General features: G+C 48.9%; 1 protein-coding gene across 1 annotated transcript in view; it reads right to left on the reverse strand.

The window, feature by feature from the left end:
• The window catches only part of LOC141726636 (olfactory receptor 14J1-like), a 57,449-nt gene extending 38,930 nt beyond the window's left edge, over positions 1 to 18,519 (reverse strand). Inside the window, exon 1 of the mRNA XM_074531587.1 lies at positions 18,429 to 18,519. Coding sequence (XP_074387688.1) covers positions 18,429 to 18,519 — 91 coding nt within the window. The remainder of the gene's footprint in view (positions 1 to 18,428) is intronic.
• Between the last annotated feature and the right edge of the window lie 3,342 nt (positions 18,520 to 21,861).

Raw genomic sequence — 21,861 nt, forward strand, 5'->3', positions numbered from 1 at the left:
AGAGGGGAGATCAGCAAGGACAGGAAGAGATAAAAGGAGTCAGGCTGGTTTCAGCATTTCCTCAACACCAAAAGCAGCCTGACTCTGTTTTCCATTCAGCACTGAAAGCTTTGCAAATCAGAAATTGTTCTGGCTCTTTGGCCCCCATTCCAGAATGGGCATCCTGCTACAAGATCTTAAGTGTGTTTCTATCTATCACAGAACCATATATTTCAAAAATTAATTTTATTATGGAAATGACTTCTGGATGGTGGATATGTCAGATGCTGCTGGGACGTTGCACATAACTCAGGGAAGAGCATGGTTGTTATTGAATTGTGTCCTGTTCAACCATGGTCTGTTGGCCATGAAGAGAAACTTCCTGTGCCTCTGAGTCCCACCAGTTCCTGACCCCCAAAGGACACAAACCTGGGGAGTTCTGGTTCCCACTCCAGTGGTGGCACCTGCACCTCCCTCGATCCCCAGAGCAGAGCTCCCTTGGCCCAGAGAGTCCCTGGCAATGCAGGGATGAAGGAAACAGGACAGGCTGTGGGGATCAGGGCCAGGGCACAGCCAGGGATTTGGGGTGGTTGTGAGCCCAGGGCAGGACGTGGCCCTTGGCCTTGGTGAACCTCATCCCATTGTCCTGGGCCCATGGCTCCAGCCTGGCCAGATCCCTGTGCAGAGCTTCCTGCCCTCCAGCACAGCCACACTGCCACCCAGCTTGGGCTCACCTGGGAACTGACTGCGGGTGCCCTCGATGGCCTCGTCCAGATCAGCAATAAAGAGATTTCACTGACCTGGCCCCAATCCTGAGCCCTGGGGACACCCCAGGATGTGACTCCATTCCTCAGCTGCTCTGAGTGCCAGGGCCTGGATAGGGGAAATGATGGGGAGGGGGTAGGGACAAAGTGTGACTGATTGTCAGCCATGAAGGGTCTTGATTTTCATATCTGTTCAGACTGCATGAGGAGGGGCTGGGGATCAATATCAACTGGGGATTGCTGATGGTAATCTATAAACACAGAAAGAAAATTAAAGAGGAAAAAACATTTTTCTCTTCCTTGTTTTCAGTGTAGTAGATTCACTTTGAATACACTTCTGAAATTTGTCTAATTAACCACAGAAGAACCAAAGATTTGAATTATTCCCATGGGCTTGTCTTGTTTGGGTGTTTTGAACAAATGTTTATGAGCCTTTTTCACTGAATTTCTCAAATGAGAAGCTCAAGAAAGAAGAGGCCTCTGGAAAAGTAAAATTCATCACCAGCCTCCAAGGTGCTGAGGATCCATCCTGATCAGAGCAGGGATGAACAGAAATGGGCACAGCTTTGTGGCTGCCCCAGCTTTGGGATGGGCCCTGGGCCTGGAGCAGGAGCAGCTCTTGAGGGCCCCAAGGCCGGGGCTCTTGTGCTGCCCTGGGCAGATGGGATGGCAGCAGGGGCTGCAGAGCTCTCAGCATCTCCTGCAGAGGAGAGCAGGGCACCCAGGGAGCCTCCTTTCCCTTGGCCAGGCACCTTCCCCCATGCTGGGGCTGAGTCCTGTGGCAGCTGCAGCTGCTGCTGTGCCCTTGCCAGGGGCTGAGGTCATGGGGCAGTGCCCAGAGCAGCCTGGCCTGAGCAGAGCTGTGGGGCCAGAGCCGGCTGGGCTGGGCTGGGGAGAGGCCCTTGGTGCTGCCCAGAGCTCAGGGCAGCTGGCAGAGCTTGCAGGGAGCTGGGCTGGGCTCAGAGAGCCTGGCCCAGAAACCATCAGTGTCCATCTCAGCCTGGCTGAGCATGCAGGGGCCAAGAAGAGCAGCCCAGGGTCTGCAAGTTCTCTGGGTGGGACCTGGTCTTGTGAGCCCTTGAGTCCTGCCAAGTGCTGGGGCTGCACCTCCAGCTCCAAAGGAGATGGAACAGATGGGAGCAGACACAAATCATTCCTGCTGCATTCTTTCTTGTGTTTGCTTGTACAGGTGACTGGATCCATATGTAGTGGAGGTGATTTGTGTCAGATAACACTGGTAGTGGGAGAAGAATAATATTATGTAGCTGAAAATAATATTTCATGCATAATACAAAATGAGGAAAAAAAGACACATACGATCAGAAGAGCATCTGACTTTTACAAAGGAGGAGTGACTCATTCATGTTCCAGTAGCCAAACCTGTTCAAATACTTTCCTCAGGCCTTCCTTGAGATGAGAGGTGACCAGCGTAGGCCAAGGCCGGCCAGAGTTCTCTGTCCTGGCAGCTTTTGTCAGTTTTGGCCTTGGGCATCTGGGAAGACAGATGGTTCTTTTCCATAGGAAAAGAAAGCACAGAGCCTCAGTTCTTCAAGAACTGATGACTATCAGCCCCCAGTATTCCAAGATCAGCTGGACCTGTGATGTGGCCCCTTGGAGGACAAACCAGCCAGACCTGTTCCATCTCTCCTTGGTTCCAAGAGGCCCTGAAGCATCACAATGTTCTCCTTGCTTCTGCCGTGTCACAATGGCCCCATGCTTCCATGAGGTCCTGCAGGTTCACAGTGGCCCTTTGGGTCCATGGGGCCCCACAGTGTCACAATGTTCTCCATGATTCCATGGGGCCTTGCAATTCCACAATGCTCTCCATGGATCCCTGCAGGATCACAACGGCCCTTTGGTTCCACGGGGCCCTGAAATGCACCAATGGCCTCTTGGTTCCACAAAGCCCTGCTGCTTCACACAGGGCTCTTGGGACCATCATGCGGCCCAGCAGAGCCACAGCGATGGCCTTTGGGACCATGCGGCCCAACAGAGCCACAGCGAGGGCCTTGGTGCCACAGGGTCCCACAGTGTCACAATGGTGTCTGGTATTGATGATACCCAAAATGTCACAGTAGTCCCTTGGTTCCACAGGGCCCCAAAGGTTCACCATTGTCTCCACAGAAAGGAAACCATGGTACCCCACCCTTTCAGGGGCTGATGAACTGCCGTGACCAGTGACAAAGGCCTCTGGACAGACACAGCTGCCTGTTCTGGCAGCTTTGTCTGGGAGCAACCCTTGGATATTCAGAATTTCAAATGCTGAATACCAATTTCAGCTATTTGTGCTTGGAGGACAAAGCCAGTTCTTTTTCATAGAAAGGAAAGAACAGAGCGCCTGTGTTTGGAAGGCAGGTGAGAACCGGCCGTCAGCAGGCCAAGGCCAGCCAGACTTGTCTGTAATGGCAGGTTTGTAAAGGAGCAATCATTGGATATAGGACTTTTGGAGGTGGATTCCCAATTTCAGCCATGGGCACCTTGAGAAGGATGTTTCTTTTCCATAGGAAGGAAAGCACTGAGCCCCAGTGTTTGAAGGCAGGTCAGACCCAGCTCTCAGGAAGACAAGGGCAGCCAGACTTGTTGGTAATGGCAGCTTTTGTCTGGGAGCAATCCCTGCATATTAGAAAGGTTGGCAGGGGGAATTCCATTTTGGATGCTTAAATGAGAAGAGCGGTTCTTTTCCATTTGAAATAAAGCCTAGAGCCCCAGGGTTTCAGGGATACATGAGAAGGGACCCTCGACATGCCAAGGGCAGTTGGAGCAGTCAGGCCAAGCCAACCAGAGCTGTGCCCTGTTCCCTTATTCGCATGGGGCTCTGCAGTGTCACAGTGGTGGTGTCACATTGGATCCTTGGTTCCATGAGGCCCAGATGTGTCACACTGGCCTCTTGTTTCCATGGGGCTCCAGTGTCACAATTGTCCCTTGCTCCCATGAGGCCTGGCAGTGTCACAGGGGTCTCCTTGGGGCTGCAGTGTCACAATGGACCCTTGGTTCCATGGGGACTCACAATGTCAGAAGGGTCTCCTTGGTTCCATGAGGCCCTGCAGAGACCCGTGATTCAATGAGGCCTCCAAGTGTCATCATGGCGTTCAGGATTCCATGAGGCCCCGTAGTGTCACAATGGACCTTTGGTTCCATGGGGTCATGCACTGATCCATGGATCCTTAGTTCCATCGGGCCCTGGAGTGTCACAATGGCCTCCTTGGTTCCATGGTGCCACAGTGTGACAACTGCCCCTTGACATGCCAAGACTCCACAGTGTCACAATGGTTCCTTGTTTCCATGACACCTGGAGTGTCACAATGGTCTCCATGATCCCATAAGGCCTTGCAGAATCACAACAGACCATTGGTTTCATGGAGCCCCACAGTGTCGCTGTGGTCTCCTTGGCTCCACAAGGCCCTGAAGTGCCACGATGTCCCTTTGGTTCCACAAGGCCTCCAAGTGTAAAAATGGACTCCATGGTTCCATGAGGCTCTGCTGTGTCACAATGGACCTTTGGTTCCATGATGTCCCAGAGTGCCACAATGGTATCCTAGGTTCCACAGTTTCAGAATGGACCCTTCATCCCATGGACACCCACAGTGTTCACTGCAGTCCCCTTGATTCCACCAGGCCCCGCCATGCTCAAATGGCCCCTTGGTTCCAGTGGGTCCCAAAGGGTCAGAACAGTCTCCATTGTTCCCTGAGGCCCCACAATGTCACTGTGCTCCCCTTGGTTCCACAGGGCCCCACAGTGGAGCAATCGACTCTTGGTTCCATGAGGTTCCTCAGTCCTAATGGTCTCCTTGGATCTGCAGTGTCACAGTGGCCCCTTGGCTCCACTTGGCCACGCTGTGTCACAATGGCTCATGGTTCCACAAGGCCACACAGTTTAACAAGGGACCCTTGGTTCCACGAGGCCTTGCTGTTTCACAATGGACTTCTCATTCCATGAGCTCTCACACTGCCAGCAGCAGTCTCCTTGGTTCTGCAGTGTCACCATGGACCCTTTGTTCCATGAGGTTCTGCAGTTGAACACGGTCACCTTGGTTCCATGAGGTTCTGCAGTGTTACAATGGACCCATGGTTCCACCAGGCCTTGCTGTGTCACAATGGCCCCTTGGTTCCAAGAGGTTTCTCAGGGTCACAATGGTCTCTTTGGATCCGCACCATCACAATGGACCATTAGTTTAATGTGACCCCAATGTGCCAAAATGGATTGTGGTTCCATGGGGTTCTGCTGTGTCACAATGGACCCTTTGTTCCATGAGTTTGCACAGTGTCACAGCTGACTCCTTGGTTCTGTGAGGAGTCATTGTCAGCAAATCTCTGAAATATCAGAGTAAGGCTCCATAACACTAATTTGCTATTTCAGAGGGTGTAATTTATTCAGGCCTGAGCTCTAGTGAGGAATAACTCATAGCCTTATGTGGACATGGAATTCTACCAGTGTGTTACCTATATACAGACACTAAATGTGATTTACAATTTGCCCATTTCCATAAAACCCACCCAAGTTCCCAGAATCACTCCTTTGTTGCGGTGTGTTGCAATGCCCTGTTTACCCTCTCCCTTCCCCCTCGCCCCCTTGCTGAGTATTCCAGCAAGGCGTCGTGTGATTGGTCCCTCAGGCCTGGGGGACATTGGCCCGTATAGGTGTCTCTAGTCCCTTGAGACCCTGCCCCTTCACCTGGTTGGTGGCTCACCTGTCCCCTCCCCTTCCCCTGCCCGGAGCTTAAAAAGCTAATCAGACCATGCGGCCTCGATTCTGTTGGAGGAATTGCCCCGGCTCAGACCTCTGTACCCGTGGAATAAACATCTGGATATAACCCTCCAGCAGAATCCACTCCTTTCTTATCTTCACCATCGACAGAAGCTCTCTCTCCTGAGGTAAACGGAGTCCTGACAAGCCTGGACTTGCGCCTGTGGGCCGCTGCACTCTCCAGCAGCCAAGGTATCTCTGGGGTAAAACACCACAGTGCTGCCTTTGGCCCAGCAGCGAGGGTCATAACTAGCCCAGGCACCATCTACCTGGTTATATTGGGATTCGTATTCCAATATATTGGCGTCCCTGTGGGTAGGCTAAGCGACTCTGCAGCCCGAAAACGGACTCGCAGTACCTCAGAGAAGTTTCTGCCAGCCGTGCATCCAGCTGGAAGGGCTTTGGTTGCATTGCCCTCAGCTAGAGACTTTGGTAATACTCCCAGAAGAAGTTTCGCGGACTGTTCGGCGCCTTCTGGAAAGCCCAGCTTCATTGTGGTGAGCAGATTTTCCAGAGGAAGAAAAGGGTAGCTTCTCTTGCACCCAGAGAGAGGTCCTTTTCCGGTGGAGACCTGCCTGCCTAGACCCAGCCTACAGCTTCCATTTCACGTGAATATCTCTGCTTTCGGTAGAGCAGAAGCTCAAAAACAGACTCTGCGGCGAGGTCTGTTCCTTTTTTGCCTTTGCATTTTTGGCTGCGCACCCCCACAGACGGGAATCCATAGCGTTCTAGCTTTATTTTCTGCCGCGTGTTTCACTGTCTTTTAGAATTCGCGCCGGAGCGGGATCGCTCGCTGCCCTTCCCCCCCGGCTCAGCAGCGTGCTGAGACACGTGTTAGAAGACTCTTTTTCTTTCTCTTTGCGGGGGAGGGGGGGGCTCTCTTTCCACGTGGCCGGGGGATCTGCGGGGTCGGGAGTGTTCTCTGCACACGCGGCGGGGTGGGCCCCGGTTTCGGCTGCCACGTGGAGTGGCTGCTGTCTCTGCTCCGCGAGGGGGGCTGCATTCCACGGCGGGGGAGGCTTTGTTTCTGCCTCGGCTCGGCAGGGCGTGCCCTGCTGCTGCTGCCCGGGAATTTTAAAAGCAGTATATACAGCTGCATTGTGAAGCTTTTGTCTGCTTGTTATCGCTTTCTATCTGTGGTTTTTTTTAGAAATTGGTAGCTGATTTTAGCTTTGTTTTTGGTCAGGCGGGATTAAGTACTTTGCTTTTTACATCTAACATGGGTTCCAAACTTAGCATTGTACAAAGGGGAGTGTATTATAATATTGTTAGCATTTTAGTCAAGAGTAATGTGAAATTCTCTAAAGGAAAAGTGAAACAGTTTATAAGATGGATTTTTCTGCAGTTCCCAAACATTTCCCCTGAAGAAATCCACAATATTCAATTCTGGGATAAAGTTGGGAATGAATTGATAACCTTAGGACAATCTGGCAAATCACGCTCAGCTAAATTTGTGTTCTGGAGTTTACAAATTCGAACAGCATTGCTCAAACAAAAGGAAATGGAGAAAAAGCCAAATGTAAAGCCATGTACCTCTGCTCTCCCTGTTCCTCCCTCTCCTAGCCCTAAAACCTCTAAACCTCTTTCCCCAAAACTTGGTATTTTAAAGAGAGCACACTCATTGAGAAGTTGGCTCCCAGAGTGTGCAAGAATACCTGAGTTGTTTTGTTCACAAAGCCCTGGCCAGGCTGCGTGGAAAAATTCCCAACCCCCAACCAGTTGATGTGAAACAGTGGCCACTCAGTAAACAAAAAATAAAGGTGCTTGAGGAACTAGTACAAGAGCAACTAAGAAAGGGCCACATTGTAGAGACCATGTCCCCATGGAACTCTCCAGTGTTTGTCATCCAAAAAGCTGACAAAAAGAGGTGGCGACTCCTCTGTGACCTCCGACAAATTAATAATGTAATTGAAGATATGGGTTCTCCCCAACCTGGTATGCCATCCCCAACAATGCTTCCCCAAGATTGGAAATTAGCTGTTATTGATATTAAAGATTGTTTCTTCCAAATCCCATTGCACCCTGACGATGCACCGCGTTTGGCATTCTCTGTCCCTTCTATCAATTCAGAAGCTCCTATGAAAAGGTACCATTGGACCGTTCTTCCTCAGGGATTAAAGGTATCTCCAGCTATCTGCCAGTGGTATGTCTCTTCCCTGCTTTCCCCAGTGCGTGCAGCCGCAGAGAAGGCCATCATCTATCATTATATGGATGATATCCTTGTGTGTGCCCCCAATGATGATTTACTGACACATGCGCTTGACCTAACGATCGATGCATTGATTGTTGCAGGGTTCGAGCTCCAGGAAAAGAAAATTCAAAAGATGCCACCTTGGAAGTATTTGGGCTTAGAAATTGGAAATAGGACCATTGTTCCTCAAAAACTAGAAATCAATCCAAGGATCAAGACCCTTGCGGATGTCCACAAGTTGTGTGGGTCTTTGAATTGGGTAAGACCATGGCTTGGTCTGACTAATGAAGACCTTGCCCCTCTTTTCAATTTATTGAAAGGGGGAGAGGACCCAGGTGCTCCCAGGTCCATTACCCCAGAGGCACGGAAAGCTCTAGAAAAGGTTCAGATTGCAATGTCCACAAGACAGGCCCACCGATGCTGGCCTGATCTGCCATTCAAATTTATCATCCTAGGTAAGTTGCCACACCTCCATGGAATTATTTTCCAGTGGGAGGAAAAACAAACACCTAAGGCAAAGGACACACCAAAAAAGGACCGGGACCAGAGGGACTCTCTCTTGATCATACAATGGGTTTTCCTCAGTCACAAAAGGTCCAAGACACTGACAAAGCCTCAGGAACCTGTAGCAGAACTGATCCGGAAAGCAAGGACCCGGATCAGGGAGTTAGCAGGATGTGATTTTAAGTGCATTCACATTCCAGTTGAGGTAAAATCAGGTCAAAATACTATGAAAATACTGGAACAATTGTTTCAAGAAAATTAAGTGTTGCAGTTTGCTCTGGATTCCTACTCAGGACAATTTTCGGTAGCACGGCCCGCTTGCAAATTGTTTGAACAAGATGTTCAATTTACTTTAAAATTAAGAACTGCTCTAAGTAGGAGACCTTTAAAAAGGGCTCTAACTGTCTTTACAGATGCGTCCGGGAGGTCCCACAAGTCCGTTATGACTTGGAAGGATCCTCAAACCCAGCAGTGGGAGACGGACATTGTTGAGGTGGAAGGTTCACCTCAGGTTGCTGAATTGGCTGCGGTTGTTAGGGCTTTTGAAAGGTTCTCAGAACCATTTAATCTGATTACAGACTCTGCATACGTGGCAGGAGTAGTATCCAGAGCAGATCAAGCAATACTGCAAGATGTATCTAACACTGCACTTTTTGAATTGCTTTCCAAACTGGTAAAGTTAGTCACTCACCGAGAGCAACCCTTTTATGTGATGCATGTCAGGTCACACACTGACTTGCCAGGGTTTATCGCTGAAGGCAACAGAAGGGCAGATGCTCTTGCTGCACCTGCAGTGATGGCCACTCTCCCAAATGTTTTTGAACAGGCAAAAATCAGCCACCAGCTTTTCCACCAAAATGCACCTGGCCTGGTTCGCCAGTTTAACATCACTCGAGAACAGGCCAAAGCGATTGTGGCCACGTGCCCAAATTGCCAACAACATGCACTCCCTACAGTGAGTACGGGAGCAAACCCAAGGGGACTGAACAGTTGTGAACTGTGGCAAACAGATGTAACACACATACAGGCTTTTGGACGGCAGAAATATGTTCATGTTAGTGTAGATACCTTTTCTGGAGCGGTCTATGCTTCTGCCCACACAGGAGAATCATCTATTGATGCTATTAAGCACCTCTTACAGGCTTTTTCTTTCATGGGCATCCCCAAGGAGCTGAAAACTGATAATGGGCCTGCTTATAAATCCAAGGAATTCGGGAGCTTCCTGCAGCAATGGGGAGTAGAGCACAAAACTGGCATCCCCTACTCCCCTACAGGTCAAGCCATTGTAGAAAGAACTCACCGTGATATTAAAACGGTCCTGGACCAGCAACAACAGGTTTTGAAGGTAGAACCTCCCCACATCCGGTTAACCAGGGCACTATTCACAATCAATTTTCTGAATTGTTCTTTTGACAGCCTGAACCCACCCATCCTACGCCACTTTGGGGGGAGCAGTCACAGGTTGATAAAAGAAAAACCTCCGGTTTTAGTAAAAGACCCTGAGACTTGGAAAATGGTGGGACCTTACAAATTGGTTACTTGGGGACGTGGATACGCCTGTGTGTCCACCCCCTCTGGTTTAAGGTGGGTTCCTTCCAAATGGGTAAAGCCCTATGTTCCCAAAGTCTCAGAGAAATCTGCAGAAGCACCCCAGGTTGCTCACGCTGCCTGGAGAAGGAAACGTCGCACGCGTTCTCTGGAAGAAATTCCATTTAAGCCTCCTATCTGGAATAGTTTGTAATATATGTTTGTTTTAAGTTTCCTTTTACCGATTTATATCCTGCTGTTCGTGTGCAGTCTCGAGACGCCATGAGACCGAGCCTGTTTCTCGTCCTACTTGCGATCATTTCTCCAGCGATCTCCTGGTTAGTCCCTCAGCCCAAAGCAAACGTATGGACCACTCTGGCCAGAGCCCTTGGACAAGATCACATTTGCCTCTCCACCGCGACTGCCTCCGACCCCCTGTCAACTTGCCTGGTGGGAGTTCCTTTTAAATCCGCAGAATTCCCGAATGAAATGTGGAGTGCTTTAAATGAAGTTAACTTACTCGCACCTTCCCCTGGCCGTTACCCTGCTGACAATCCTTTGCTGTTTTGGCAGGAGTGGGCGAGAAAGTTACCAGTGTCAAAAAGGGAGCCACAAGAGTTCCATCCCTTAGGATCCATGAATGCAACCTTTTGCATTCACTTTAAATTCAATTCCCGCTTACCATATCATGAAGCTAAACCAAACACCTATCCTAACCCTAGCAACCCACTCTACACAGACAAGAACTGGTGTGAAAATTCAGTCCTAGTTATGCACTCATCTGGTGGTGATTACAAGCCTCGTGAACTCCCAAAAGGTGTGTTTTTAATATGTGGAGACAGAGCATGGGCAGGTCTCCCTCCTCGTCTGCTCGGAGGTCCGTGTACATTTGGCAAGCTGAGCCTGTTAACACCAAATCAAACAAATCTAATACACTGGCAAACTAAAAACAACACACATACATTGGCTATCAAAAAAAGAGACCTAAGGCAATTAGACCCTGACTGTAATTCAGAAATTGTTCACTGGTCCAGACTAAAGGCCACTGCAATTACAGTCCTTCTGCCGTGGATCTCGGCAGCAAAAACTATGGGAGAATTAGGCCGATTGGAATGTTGGGTTGCAAAACAGGCAAACCTCACTTCTACTGCCCTGAGTGACCTCTTATCAGATGAGGAAATTACCAGGCAAGCCACCATTCAAAATAGGGCAGCCATAGACTATCTGCTCCTTCTGCACAACCATCGCTGTGAAGAATTTGAAGGACTCTGCTGTCTCGACTTGTCATCGAAGGCAGAGAATGTCCATGCCACAATTGACAAGATGAAAACTATGGTGAACGACATCAAGAGAGAAACTGACGACTGGCTGAGTGGACTTTTCAATGGCTGGGGAATCTCGGGCTGGTTGGGATCTATTCTGAAAACTGTAATTTTAGTGCTGTTTATTTTAGTTGTAGTTATTGTAGTTTTTAGCATTGTTTTTGGAGTAATCAGATGCATGGTTCTCAAGTTAATCTCAAGCTCATCTCCCCCTCCTGAGGTCTACCATTTGGAAGCCCTCAGTGCTCCAGTGGATGACCTAGAGGCCTCAGTGGAAAACACTGACCCTCCTGTAGAAGAAGAACCGATTTACCAACCATGGTTTGGCAATCATTCTGCACCATAAACACAGTCCTCTTCTTTTTAAACAAAACTAGGGGGAGAAGTTGTGGTGTGTTGCAATGTCCTGTTTTACCTTCTCCCTTCCCCCTGGCCCCTCGCTGAGTGTGCCCTGTCAATCAGGCTAACATACCAGCAAGGCGTCGTGTGATAGGTGTCCCTAGTCCCTTGAGACCCTGCCCCTTCACGTGGTTGGTGGCTCACCTGTCCCCTCCCCTTCCCCTGCCCTGAGTTTAAAATGTTAATGAGACCATGCGGCCTCCATTCTGTTAGCAGCAGTGGCCCGGTGCAGACATCTCTGTACCCATGGAATAAACATCTGGCAACCTTCTAGCAGAATCCACTCCCTTTCTCTCCACCATCGCCAGAAACTCTCTCTCCTGAGGTAAACGGACTCCTGACAAGCCTGGACTTGCCCCGCTGCACTCTCCAGCAGCCAAGGTATCTCTGGGGTATAACACCGCAGTGCTGCCTTTGGCCCCGCAGCGAAGGTCAGAACTGGCCCAGGCACCATCTAACTGGTTATATTGGGATTCATATTCCAATACCCTTGGTTCCACGAGGCCCTGCAGTGTCACAATGTTCTCCTTGCTTCTGCAGTGTCACAATCGCCCCGTGCTTCCATGAGGCCCTGCAGGGTAACAATGGCCCTTTGGTTCCCTGGGGCCCCACAGTGTCACAATGCTCTCCATGATTCCATGGGGCCTTGCAATTCCACAATGCTCTCCATGGATCCACGGTGCCCCGCAGGATCACATCGGCCCTTTGGTTCCATGGATTCCCACAGTGGCACAATGGTCTCCACAGGAAGCAAGCAACTGAGTCCCAGTGTTGCAGGGGCAGATGAGAGGCAGTCACCAAAGGCCAAGGCCAGCCAGACTTGACTGTGTTGGCAGACTTTTTCTGGGAGCAATCCCCGGATATACAGAATTTAAGAGGTAGGATCCAATCTTTGGACATGGACAACTGGACAAGAAGGATGGTTCTTTTTCATGGGAAGGAAATAATGGAACGCCATTGTTTTAGGGGCAGAAGCAGAGGCTGTCTGAGCCACAGGCCAGACACACTGTTTGTCCTGGCAGCTTTTGTCACAGAGGAATCCTTGTATATACAGAATCTTGTGGGGCTGAATCTCAATTTTGACCATGGACACCTTGACAAGAATGACAGTTCCTTTCCATTGGAAGGAAAGCACCAAGCCCCAGTGTTTCAAAAGCAGGTGAGAGGCAGCTCCCAAGAGGCCAAGGGCAGCCAGACCTGTCTGTCCTGGCAGCTTTCACTTGAGAACAGTCCTTGGATGGACGGAGTTTAGGAGGTGGAGTCCCAGTTTCGACTGTGGGCACCTGGTTGAAATGAATGGTTTTTCTATAGGAAAAAAAAGCATGAACTCCAAGTGTTTTGGTAGAAGATGAAAGGTGGCCACCATAGGCCCAGCCAGCCAAGCCTTTCTCTCTTGGCATCTTTCATTTTGGGGAAATCCTTGGATGTAGGGAATTTTGGAGGTGGAATCTCAGTTTTGGCTGTGGGCATCTGGCTAGGAAGAAGAGTTCTTTTCATTAGGATGGAAAGCACAGAGCCCCAGTGTTTCAAAGGCAGATGAGAACCAGTCCTCAGGAAGCCAAGGCCAGCCAGACCTGTCTTTCCTGAAAGCTTTTGTCTGGGAGAAATCCCTGGATATAGGGAATTCTGGAGGTGGATTCCCAACTTTGGCCATGGGTGCCTGGATGTGAAAGGTGCTTTTTTCCCTAAAGAAAGGAAAGCACATGGTCCCAGTGTTTCAAAGGCAGATGAGAGGTGGCCTCTGGGTGGCCAAGCCAGCCGGATCTGTCGGTCCTGGCAGATTCATCTGGGAACAAACTTTGCGTATATGAAAATCTGGAGGAGGAATCCTGATTTTGGCCATGGACACCTGGAGAACAAGGACAGTTCTTTCCACATGGAAGAGAGCCCAGAGCCCCACTGCTCCAGGGGCTGATGAGCTGCAGCCCTCGACATGCCAGGGTCAGCTGGAGCTGTCAGGTGGCCCCCAGGTGTCCCAGCCAGCCAGGCCTTGATGCCTTGAGAGGCTGCCTAGAACAGAGGCTGGACAGTGTTACAGGAGTAAAGTAGGGATTTATTCAAAGGCCTTCAAAGGATACACCTGGGGCAGTACAAGAGCCCGGCTGAGGGTACACCCAAGATGGACAATGGGTCACACATTTTCACACTTTTATAAGCTTTGGTCCATTTCCATATTCCAGTTAATTATGCAATTACAGCTTCAGTTTGTGAAGACCCATCCTCCCAGTCTGCTCTGCTCAATTCACTGTTTGCACTTTTTGGGGCCTGAAACAGAAACAGTGTCCTTGGCCCTCCTAGGTTTTTAGATTTCCTACTCCAGTTATGGAGAAATATATCAAAGAGCTTCTAAAAAATGCACTCCTACTTTAAAGGGTGTATTTCATTACTGCTCTCTTTGGAGCAGAGACATTTGCAGCATTCTGTGATTGATATTGACCCAGGGTTTCTCCTCAGCAGCTCTGGCCTGCTCACAGAAGCTGTGCCTTGAGCTCTGACCCAGTGTGGACAACCTTGCTCCACATTGCCCAGCCCCATCGTGTCTGTCCTCACTCCCCTGGGGCCTGCTGTGCTTGCAGAGCTGGCTGCACTCAGCCTAAAAGGGGTTTTCCCTTTTTGTATTTTTTGACGCAATCTAAAACTGCTGAGTTTCCCCACTGAAAACAGACACACTCCTCAAGTGTGTGCCAAGACCAAGCTGCCACCAATAATGTTCCACTCACCCAAGGCAGAACTGTGCAGAAAATGTTTTAGACCTTTCCACTCCATGGTTCCATGAGGCCTTGCTCTGTGGCAATGGACTTTTGGTTCCACGAGGTTCTGGACTCAACAGTGGTAGCCTTAGTTCCAAGTGTCACCATGGCTCTTTGGTTCCACAGGTCCCCGCTGTGTCACAATGGGCTCCATGATTCCATAATTAATGCAAAAGCTTTGCATAAACAATGAGCAACACCATGGTCTCCTTGGATCCGCATTGTCGCCATGAACAATGGGTTCCATGAGATCCCAAACTGTCCCAATGGATATTTGGCTCCATGTGGCCCCTCTGTGTCACAAAGGACCCTTGGTTCCATCAGGCCCCACAGTGTCACAGGGGTTTCCTTGGTTCCATCTGCCCCAAAATGTCACAGGGTTTTCCCTTTTGCTGCTGCAACCCACAGCAAACCCCAGTCTGGCAAGAAGGAGCAAAGGGTGACATTTGGAGGGATGGATTTTGCCTCCCCAAGTCACAGTGGTGTGGGATGGGGCCCTGCTGTCCTGTAGATTGATGAACACCAGCCTGCCCATGGCAGGGGGTAAGAGACAACAGCCTCTGTCCATGGAACTGCAACAGCAGAGAGGTCAGGAGATGGCTGGGTTTAAAAGACTCTCACCAGCACAGGAAACATCAACCTAGGACATTTTCTTGAAAGCTGACATTTTAGAGCATTCTTTTATACAGACTTGGACTACCAAATACCAAGTTTAACAGTTTTCTCCAGCTTTCTCTGGGCTCTGAGACCAGCTGGAATCTTTTCTGCAGTCTGTGCTGTGTACATGATCAAATTAAAAGCCAAACTTATAAGAAAATTTAGCAAAGATTTATTAATTTCTCTGTGAGACCGAAGTTTGGTCGTCGAAACCACCTCAGCCAAGGGTCAGCGTCGAGCCCGGGATCGGCGCTGGGTGAACACGGATCTGACCTCCGAATGTCAGAGTCTCTCCCTGTTCATGAATGATGCTTCGCGCAGCAAGTTCTTATACAGTTTATTCTTCCCGAGGCAGAAATGACCGAATGTCCTTTGTGTCTCTCCACATGCAGAACCGTGGCTTTACATGTGCAGAGGTAGACAAAGACTCAGTCCAAGTGTCTCGATGCTGTCAGTCGACTCCGGGGAAGTCAGCATTCACATGCATCGGGGTGGCGCTGTTGATTATCTTGGTAGATGTAATCGTCAAGGTGATAATCGCTCTTAGGTGGACCTGGCAACCCAGGGAAGCCGGTGATTATTGGCCTGGAAACTTCTATTCTTATGTTAAAATCCCGATGTTTATCTCAACGAACGTCCAAGAACTAGATATGAATAAGACACTGCTCCTGGCCAGGATGGTCAAAAGACATATTGTGGATTTTACAATATTTTATACATTAATGGCATGAATTATCTCTATCATATGCTACAATCCCTCCCCATTTATATCACCAATTTAATTCATGCTCTCAAATTGCTAAATTTTTCATTTTCTACTTCTACCAGCCACCACTGAGGGTCTTTCACAAACAGAGTGCCTCCCTTACACTATTCTGTACTCCCCTTCTGGAACACCCCGTTATCCCATATTATTCACAGTCATTTTTGCTTGTTTCTCGAACTTTGCCAATAGTTCAGCAGCATTGCTGGCATACTTCCTTTCTCCCAATCACATGATTTTAGATGTGTTGCCTCGAGAAGTTCCCTCTGGATCCACAAGAATTATCGCTATCTGCATTCCCTGGACCACAGAGTGGATCAGTCTAAAAAAGCATGGAATTAGACAAGGCAGGAGTAGGATTCCAGCTACTGAACAGAGCACGAAAAACATCACTTTGTTCCACCAGGCCCCATCAAACAATTTGTCCCACCATGAAGATTGTAAAATCAAGTTCCATTTTTGAACTGGGACATGGGCCACCTTTTTGATCTCGGCCGCCAAACCTCTTATGGTTTCCCCATAATCATCAATTTCAATACAACATTCCGATTCGTTGAATTTTCCACACACTTCCCCTTCTTTGGCCAGCAAATAGTCTAAAGCTATTCAATTCTGGTACACAAATGCCCGTACCTGGGTGTGCTGCTGACTAAATAAATCCAGGGCCTCAGAGGCGTGATTCAAAACAATTTCCACCACTGCCTGCAGCTGAATCAGCCAGTTCAGTAGATAAATCAGAGTCCTATACCCGTAGCTTCCATCCTGGGCCCACGTGGCCGGTCCACAATAATCAGTTATTCTTGCCGCCAGCCACTCTTCCTTCTCCCAGGCTTGCTTACCACTTATCACTGGTATCATCATTTTCAGGCTTCTCCTCTCCCTTCTCAGGGTCTTGTATAATGGAGCCTCTAGCAGATTACTTTTTGTTTGAGGGAGAGTAAAGAATACCGGCCGAATCATGCCTGAAGTGCATGATCCCTTCCACCTTGGGGGTAACTCACTGTATGCCTTCTTTCCGCAAATCCAATAAATTCCATCCAGGGCTTTCCATCTAATGGTTATTTTCCCTGGGTCTCCCCAGTACTCTCTCAGGCCCTCCAAGGATTGAAAAGGGTTGGCTCCAGAATTTTTGACCCAACACAGTCCTATCCTTTTGTTCCATTCACAATTTGTCTCATTCTTCCGGCTCCAGTACCCCAAAGGGGGTTCTGGCTGCCAGACCTTGCTTTTGGTGTTTGAGTTCACTGTCAGGGTAAACACACACGGGGTGCATCCCACCATTTCGGTGTCCTTCTTTCCTTCTCGACTAGTGCATATGGTTTCAATCACCCTCTGGTCCAAAATCCATCCCTCAGGTCTCTGTGCCAATTTTGAGACCCTCGGATTGTCCCATTTCAAAAGCTGTTCCAGAACCAAACCTTCCCCTTTCCAAGGTCAGTTTTCTGCTGACTTCAGCCCCCACAAATCCAGCAATTTGACAATCCCAGTTCAATTGCAGTTTCTTGCATCAGGTCAATGAACAGGTTCCTGTCTGGGGAAAGCAGTTCCCCATCAGCATATTGTTTCTCCAGCAATTCATACTGTTCTTCCAGGGTTTTTAATCTCTCCTGTTCAACTTGCTTTGTCCTCATTTCTGACTCCCTTCGCTTCAATTCCTGAGTTATTTCTCTCATTCTTCCCTCAGGATCCTCATCATCTTCATTTTTTGTGAAACAGACAACCCGATCATATTGCAGGCACACTCTATCATCATTCGCCTCTGCTAAATCCAATATGATTGGTTCTCTGCTCAAGGTAAATTTCCCATCAAATTTAACATTTCTTTCCATCCAATACATTTTCCTGTTCATCATGCATATCCCCAGCCTCGCATTGTCATAACACAATGGATTCACCTGGTGATACGCTACAAATGTTGATTCTGCTTTTCCCCCAACCCACATGGTTTGATTGCATTGGTTACAAATGGGGATTGACATTATTTCTGCACTCTGTTTCCATATCTGATGCTTGTGCTCATCTGACTGCCTGTTCCTTCACCCTGCCTCGGGATTGATACACCAAATTTCTTTGTCCAATTTACATAATTTGACTCTTGTGCCATTTCTCAACAGTACCTGCTGGGCTCCTTGATGCATTCCTCTGGGTCTTGGTATGCTGAGGGTTTCCCGTCCCCTTGCTCAGCAGGTACCACCTGAGTGCAATTTCCACACTCATATGCGGAGCTCTCATTTCTGCCTCTCATCGGGACCTCAGTGTGCAGACTCTGCATCCTGCACATGACTAGGCTCAGGCCAATCAGGATTCCTACCAGGCGTACTCCTCTGCCTTTGCCTCCACCCCCTGAGGTACTACCAGCGGCAAGGAAGACCATCTTCGCGGCAGCAGGAGTATTCTTCAGGGAATACATTCTCTGACCTAGCCGCTTACCTCCTTTAAAAGGCGCCCCACCTTGAAATTCTGATGGCATCTGAGCTGCACGGTACCTTGATTGACTTTCGGCACTCCACATCCAGTATTTCTGCCTTAGATCTAAGCTTTCCACACACCCCATTCTGGAAAATGTGGAACCACTCTCGTGAATCTAATTCGATAATTCCTAAATCTGTAGCTAGGGTTAGAATGCGGTCAGTCAGCTCAAGCTCCTCTTCCAGACACTGGGTGCACAATCCCTTTGGCCTCTGCCCCCTTCTGCAGCGTACAATAAAAGCTCCCTGACAATATTCACACTTGAAATGTACAAACGGATAGCATACAGAGTCAGAATACAACCTATCCATTCACCGTCAGTCATTTACAAGGACATTGGAGTTTGAGTTTCAAGTCACCTGGGGAAGAAGTGACTCTCCACTCGGGCGCGTCCTCCTGATGTTCGACTTTCTTCACCCTAGACTCGTGTGTCCAGCCTTTCTTCGCCATCCGAATAGCCATGTCTGTTGTCAGGAGCACAAGAAAGGGACTTTCCCAGTGAGGAGAGAGGGATACCTCCTTCCACATTTTCACAAGCACTCTGTCACCCAGTTGGATTTTGTGGATAGCGAATCCCAGAGGAGCACTCTGAGATACTATCGCTTGTTTCCTGAGTTCTTGCAAATTTTTGTTGATTGCAACCAGATACAGTGTAATCTGACAGTCCTCAAGCTTGGGGTGTCCCACTGGCATCCCATGCTTATGTGGCATCCCATTTCAAACAGTGAGAGTCCCGTCTCTGAATGAGGCATTGTCCTGATATTAAGCAAGGCTAAAGGTAGGCATTTCAGCCAAGACATCCGAGTTTCTAAAATAATTTAGATAACTGTGCTTTCAAGGTCTGATTCATCCTTTCCACCTGTCCTGAGCTCTGGGGATGCCATGGAGTATGGTATTCCCACCGAATGCCGAGCGCATCTGCCATCTGCTTAATAATCTTTGATGTAAAATGTGTTCCTTGGTCCAAATCAATGTAACCACCACCCCATATCAGGGCACAATTTTCTCCAGTAATTTCCTGGACACCGTCTGAGCCTTTGCCTGTGGACTGGGGAAAGCCTCCACCCAATGGGTCAATGTGTCCATGATCACAAGCACAAACTTGAATCTCCCAACTTTGGGCAACTCCGTGAAATCAACTTGAATTCTTTCAAATGGTTGGTACACAATGGGGTGAGTCCCCAGGATTGCCTGTCTTGCCCTAGTTCGGTTAACTTTCTGACAAATCAGGCATCCTTGTACCTCCTGTTTGGCCAATTCATAAATTCCCCTGCACCCGAAAAATTTCAACAATTGTTCTGCTAGGGCCTGTGCCCCTCAATGTGTTCGCTGGTGCAGTTTACTCAAAATCTTCCTGGTAAAACCTTTAGAGACTAGTTCTCTCCCATCTGGCAATTTCCACTTACCTTCCTCCAATTTTCCCCCAATCTTCTCATAGCTTTCAATCTCCTTTTGGGAGGGTACAGGAGGGTCATCTGGGACCTCAATTGCTTCAATTTCCAGGATACTTACCATCATCAGTGCTGCGGTTTTGGCTTCCTGGTCTGCCAAATTGTTGCCCCATGTTTGGAACTGAATTCCTGCCTGGTGTTCCTTCACATGGACCACCGAAATTTCCTCCGGCCCCCTTAGTGTTTCCAAGATTTGCCAGATCAATTCTCCGTGCATCAGTTCCTTTCCCCGTGTGTTGATCAACCCCCTTTCTTCCTAGATTTTCCCAAAGGTGTGAACCCTCCCAAAGGCATACCTAGAGTCTGTAAAAACTGTTCCCTTCTTCCCCTTCAGTCCTTTCAAGGCTCTCAGAACCGTGTATAGTGCGCAAGCCTGTGCCAACCAACCCGCACTCAGAGGACCTGCTTCATTCACTTTTCCCGTTCGTTCATCCACGACTGCATACCCTGACTGTCTTTTCCCATCAATCACCCTGCTTGACTGCAGTATCCGTAGGTCTCTGGGCTTATATGAGTCCAAACCCGGCTCACTCAGGACCCAAGCCCACACAGAACCGCATGCACAAGATAAGAGACAAGAACCGCTCCCTGCCACGTGGGTCAAAGTGTCCAGTTCATTCGTGTGGGACAGATCACCTCTGGTGTTGGCGACCACCCAGGCAGCAAAGAGCGCGTGCCTCACCTGCGCTGGGGTTTTATGCCCCAGGTGGTGGGGGCGCGGAAAGAGGACCACATCGGGGAGGGGTGAGGGGAGGGACCATCCGTGAGACAGACCATAAGGCATACAGAACCAGGGGGTTATGTGAGGGGAACCCATGTGAAAGGGGGAACGTTGGGGAAAAACGTTATTGGGTCACATGACCCAATAACGTTTTTCCCCAACACCCAGTGTAACCAAATTCCTATTTAGTGCAATACAACACCTCCACGTTTTCAGTTAACTAAAACAAAAGGAAATGTGTTGGACTATTTCTGCTGCTGATTATGAATTTGTCCACCACTCATGGTTTGCAGGCTTGTCAGTTTGCTTTAGCTCCACAAACTCTGAGCGGTTGACCTCTGCTGTGCTGGAGACAAAACCATTGATTGCCTTAAAGAGCATGTGATGTAGAATTCCGAATGCTAACATGATTAGGAAAAGAACAACAAAAAACAACAAAATTGTCCTCATTATAGAGGTCCACCACTCCGAGAGTCCGCAGTCCTTGAACAATCCGCTGAACCAGTCCTCGGATTCCTGCTTGACTCGTCCAATCAGGCTTTTAGCTTCTCGGAGAGCTGCATGGATATTAGGTGCTTTTGATGCTAGGTTCAGGCAGCATAGTCCTTCAAATTCCTGGCACTCGTGTCCATGCAGCAGCAGGAGGAAATCTATGGCTACACGATTTTGGAGTGTGGCCTGCCTGGTAATTTCCTTGTCTTCTAGGAGGGAGCTGAGGGCCGTGGATGTCAAGTTTGCCTATTTGACTACCCAGCACTCTAGGTGGCCCAATTCACCTAGAGCCTTGGCTGCTGCAACCCATGGAAGGAACAGGGATACAGCAACTCTTTTTGACTTAGCCCAATGGAAGATTTCTGCATCACAATTTGTGTCCAAATTGTCTACGCTTCTCTTATGAATTTTGCTGACCGAATTGTTCTTATGAGTGCACTCGCCAATCATGGTTTGGTTGGGTGCCAACAGGGACAATCCCCCGATGGTACATGGCCCTCCTAAAAGCCGAGAAGGGATTCCTGCCCATGCCCAATCTCCACAAATTAAAAACAAACCTTTGGGGAGGCTCTTGGGATGTGAATGGTCTGGATTGTCCGCTGCAACATGGCTTAAAACCTTACACTACCTATTGGCAGTGAATTCCTCTCGGTACTGTTAAATGTTGTTAAAAGATTTGGTGTTGGAATGTGGGATAAAGAAGAAGTGTATGCAGTATGGTGCAGGAGAGGAGCCCAACTGCTCTAACTCTTGAGGCTCTTGAGCTGCTCTGGGTAGCTTTGGCAGCCACTCCTCTATGGGGATTTTTATTGTTACAGCTTGTTGGTGATGGATTTTGTGTGGTTGTGTGTGATTTGGTCTGGGACTTGGGTGAGGTATAGGTGTATTTACATTGTCTGTGAACTCTCTAGCTTGCAATGGAATCCCTACCAGGCAGGTAGACATGGGATCTTTCGCTGCTGGTGTGGACAGGCATATATTTTCCTGTTGGAGCGTCTGTGCCAGGGTCACCCAGACGTTCTGGCATGGCTGAGGAACGATCCACGCAGCTGTGAGACTGCTCAGTGTGAACAGGATGACAACTCGGACAGGGCTCATCGTGAGGTTAGGTAGGAGGTAGATTTTCTG

The sequence above is a fragment of the Zonotrichia albicollis genome, chromosome 37, assembly GCF_047830755.1.
Source record: "Zonotrichia albicollis isolate bZonAlb1 chromosome 37, bZonAlb1.hap1, whole genome shotgun sequence".
NCBI lineage: Eukaryota > Metazoa > Chordata > Aves > Passeriformes > Passerellidae > Zonotrichia > Zonotrichia albicollis.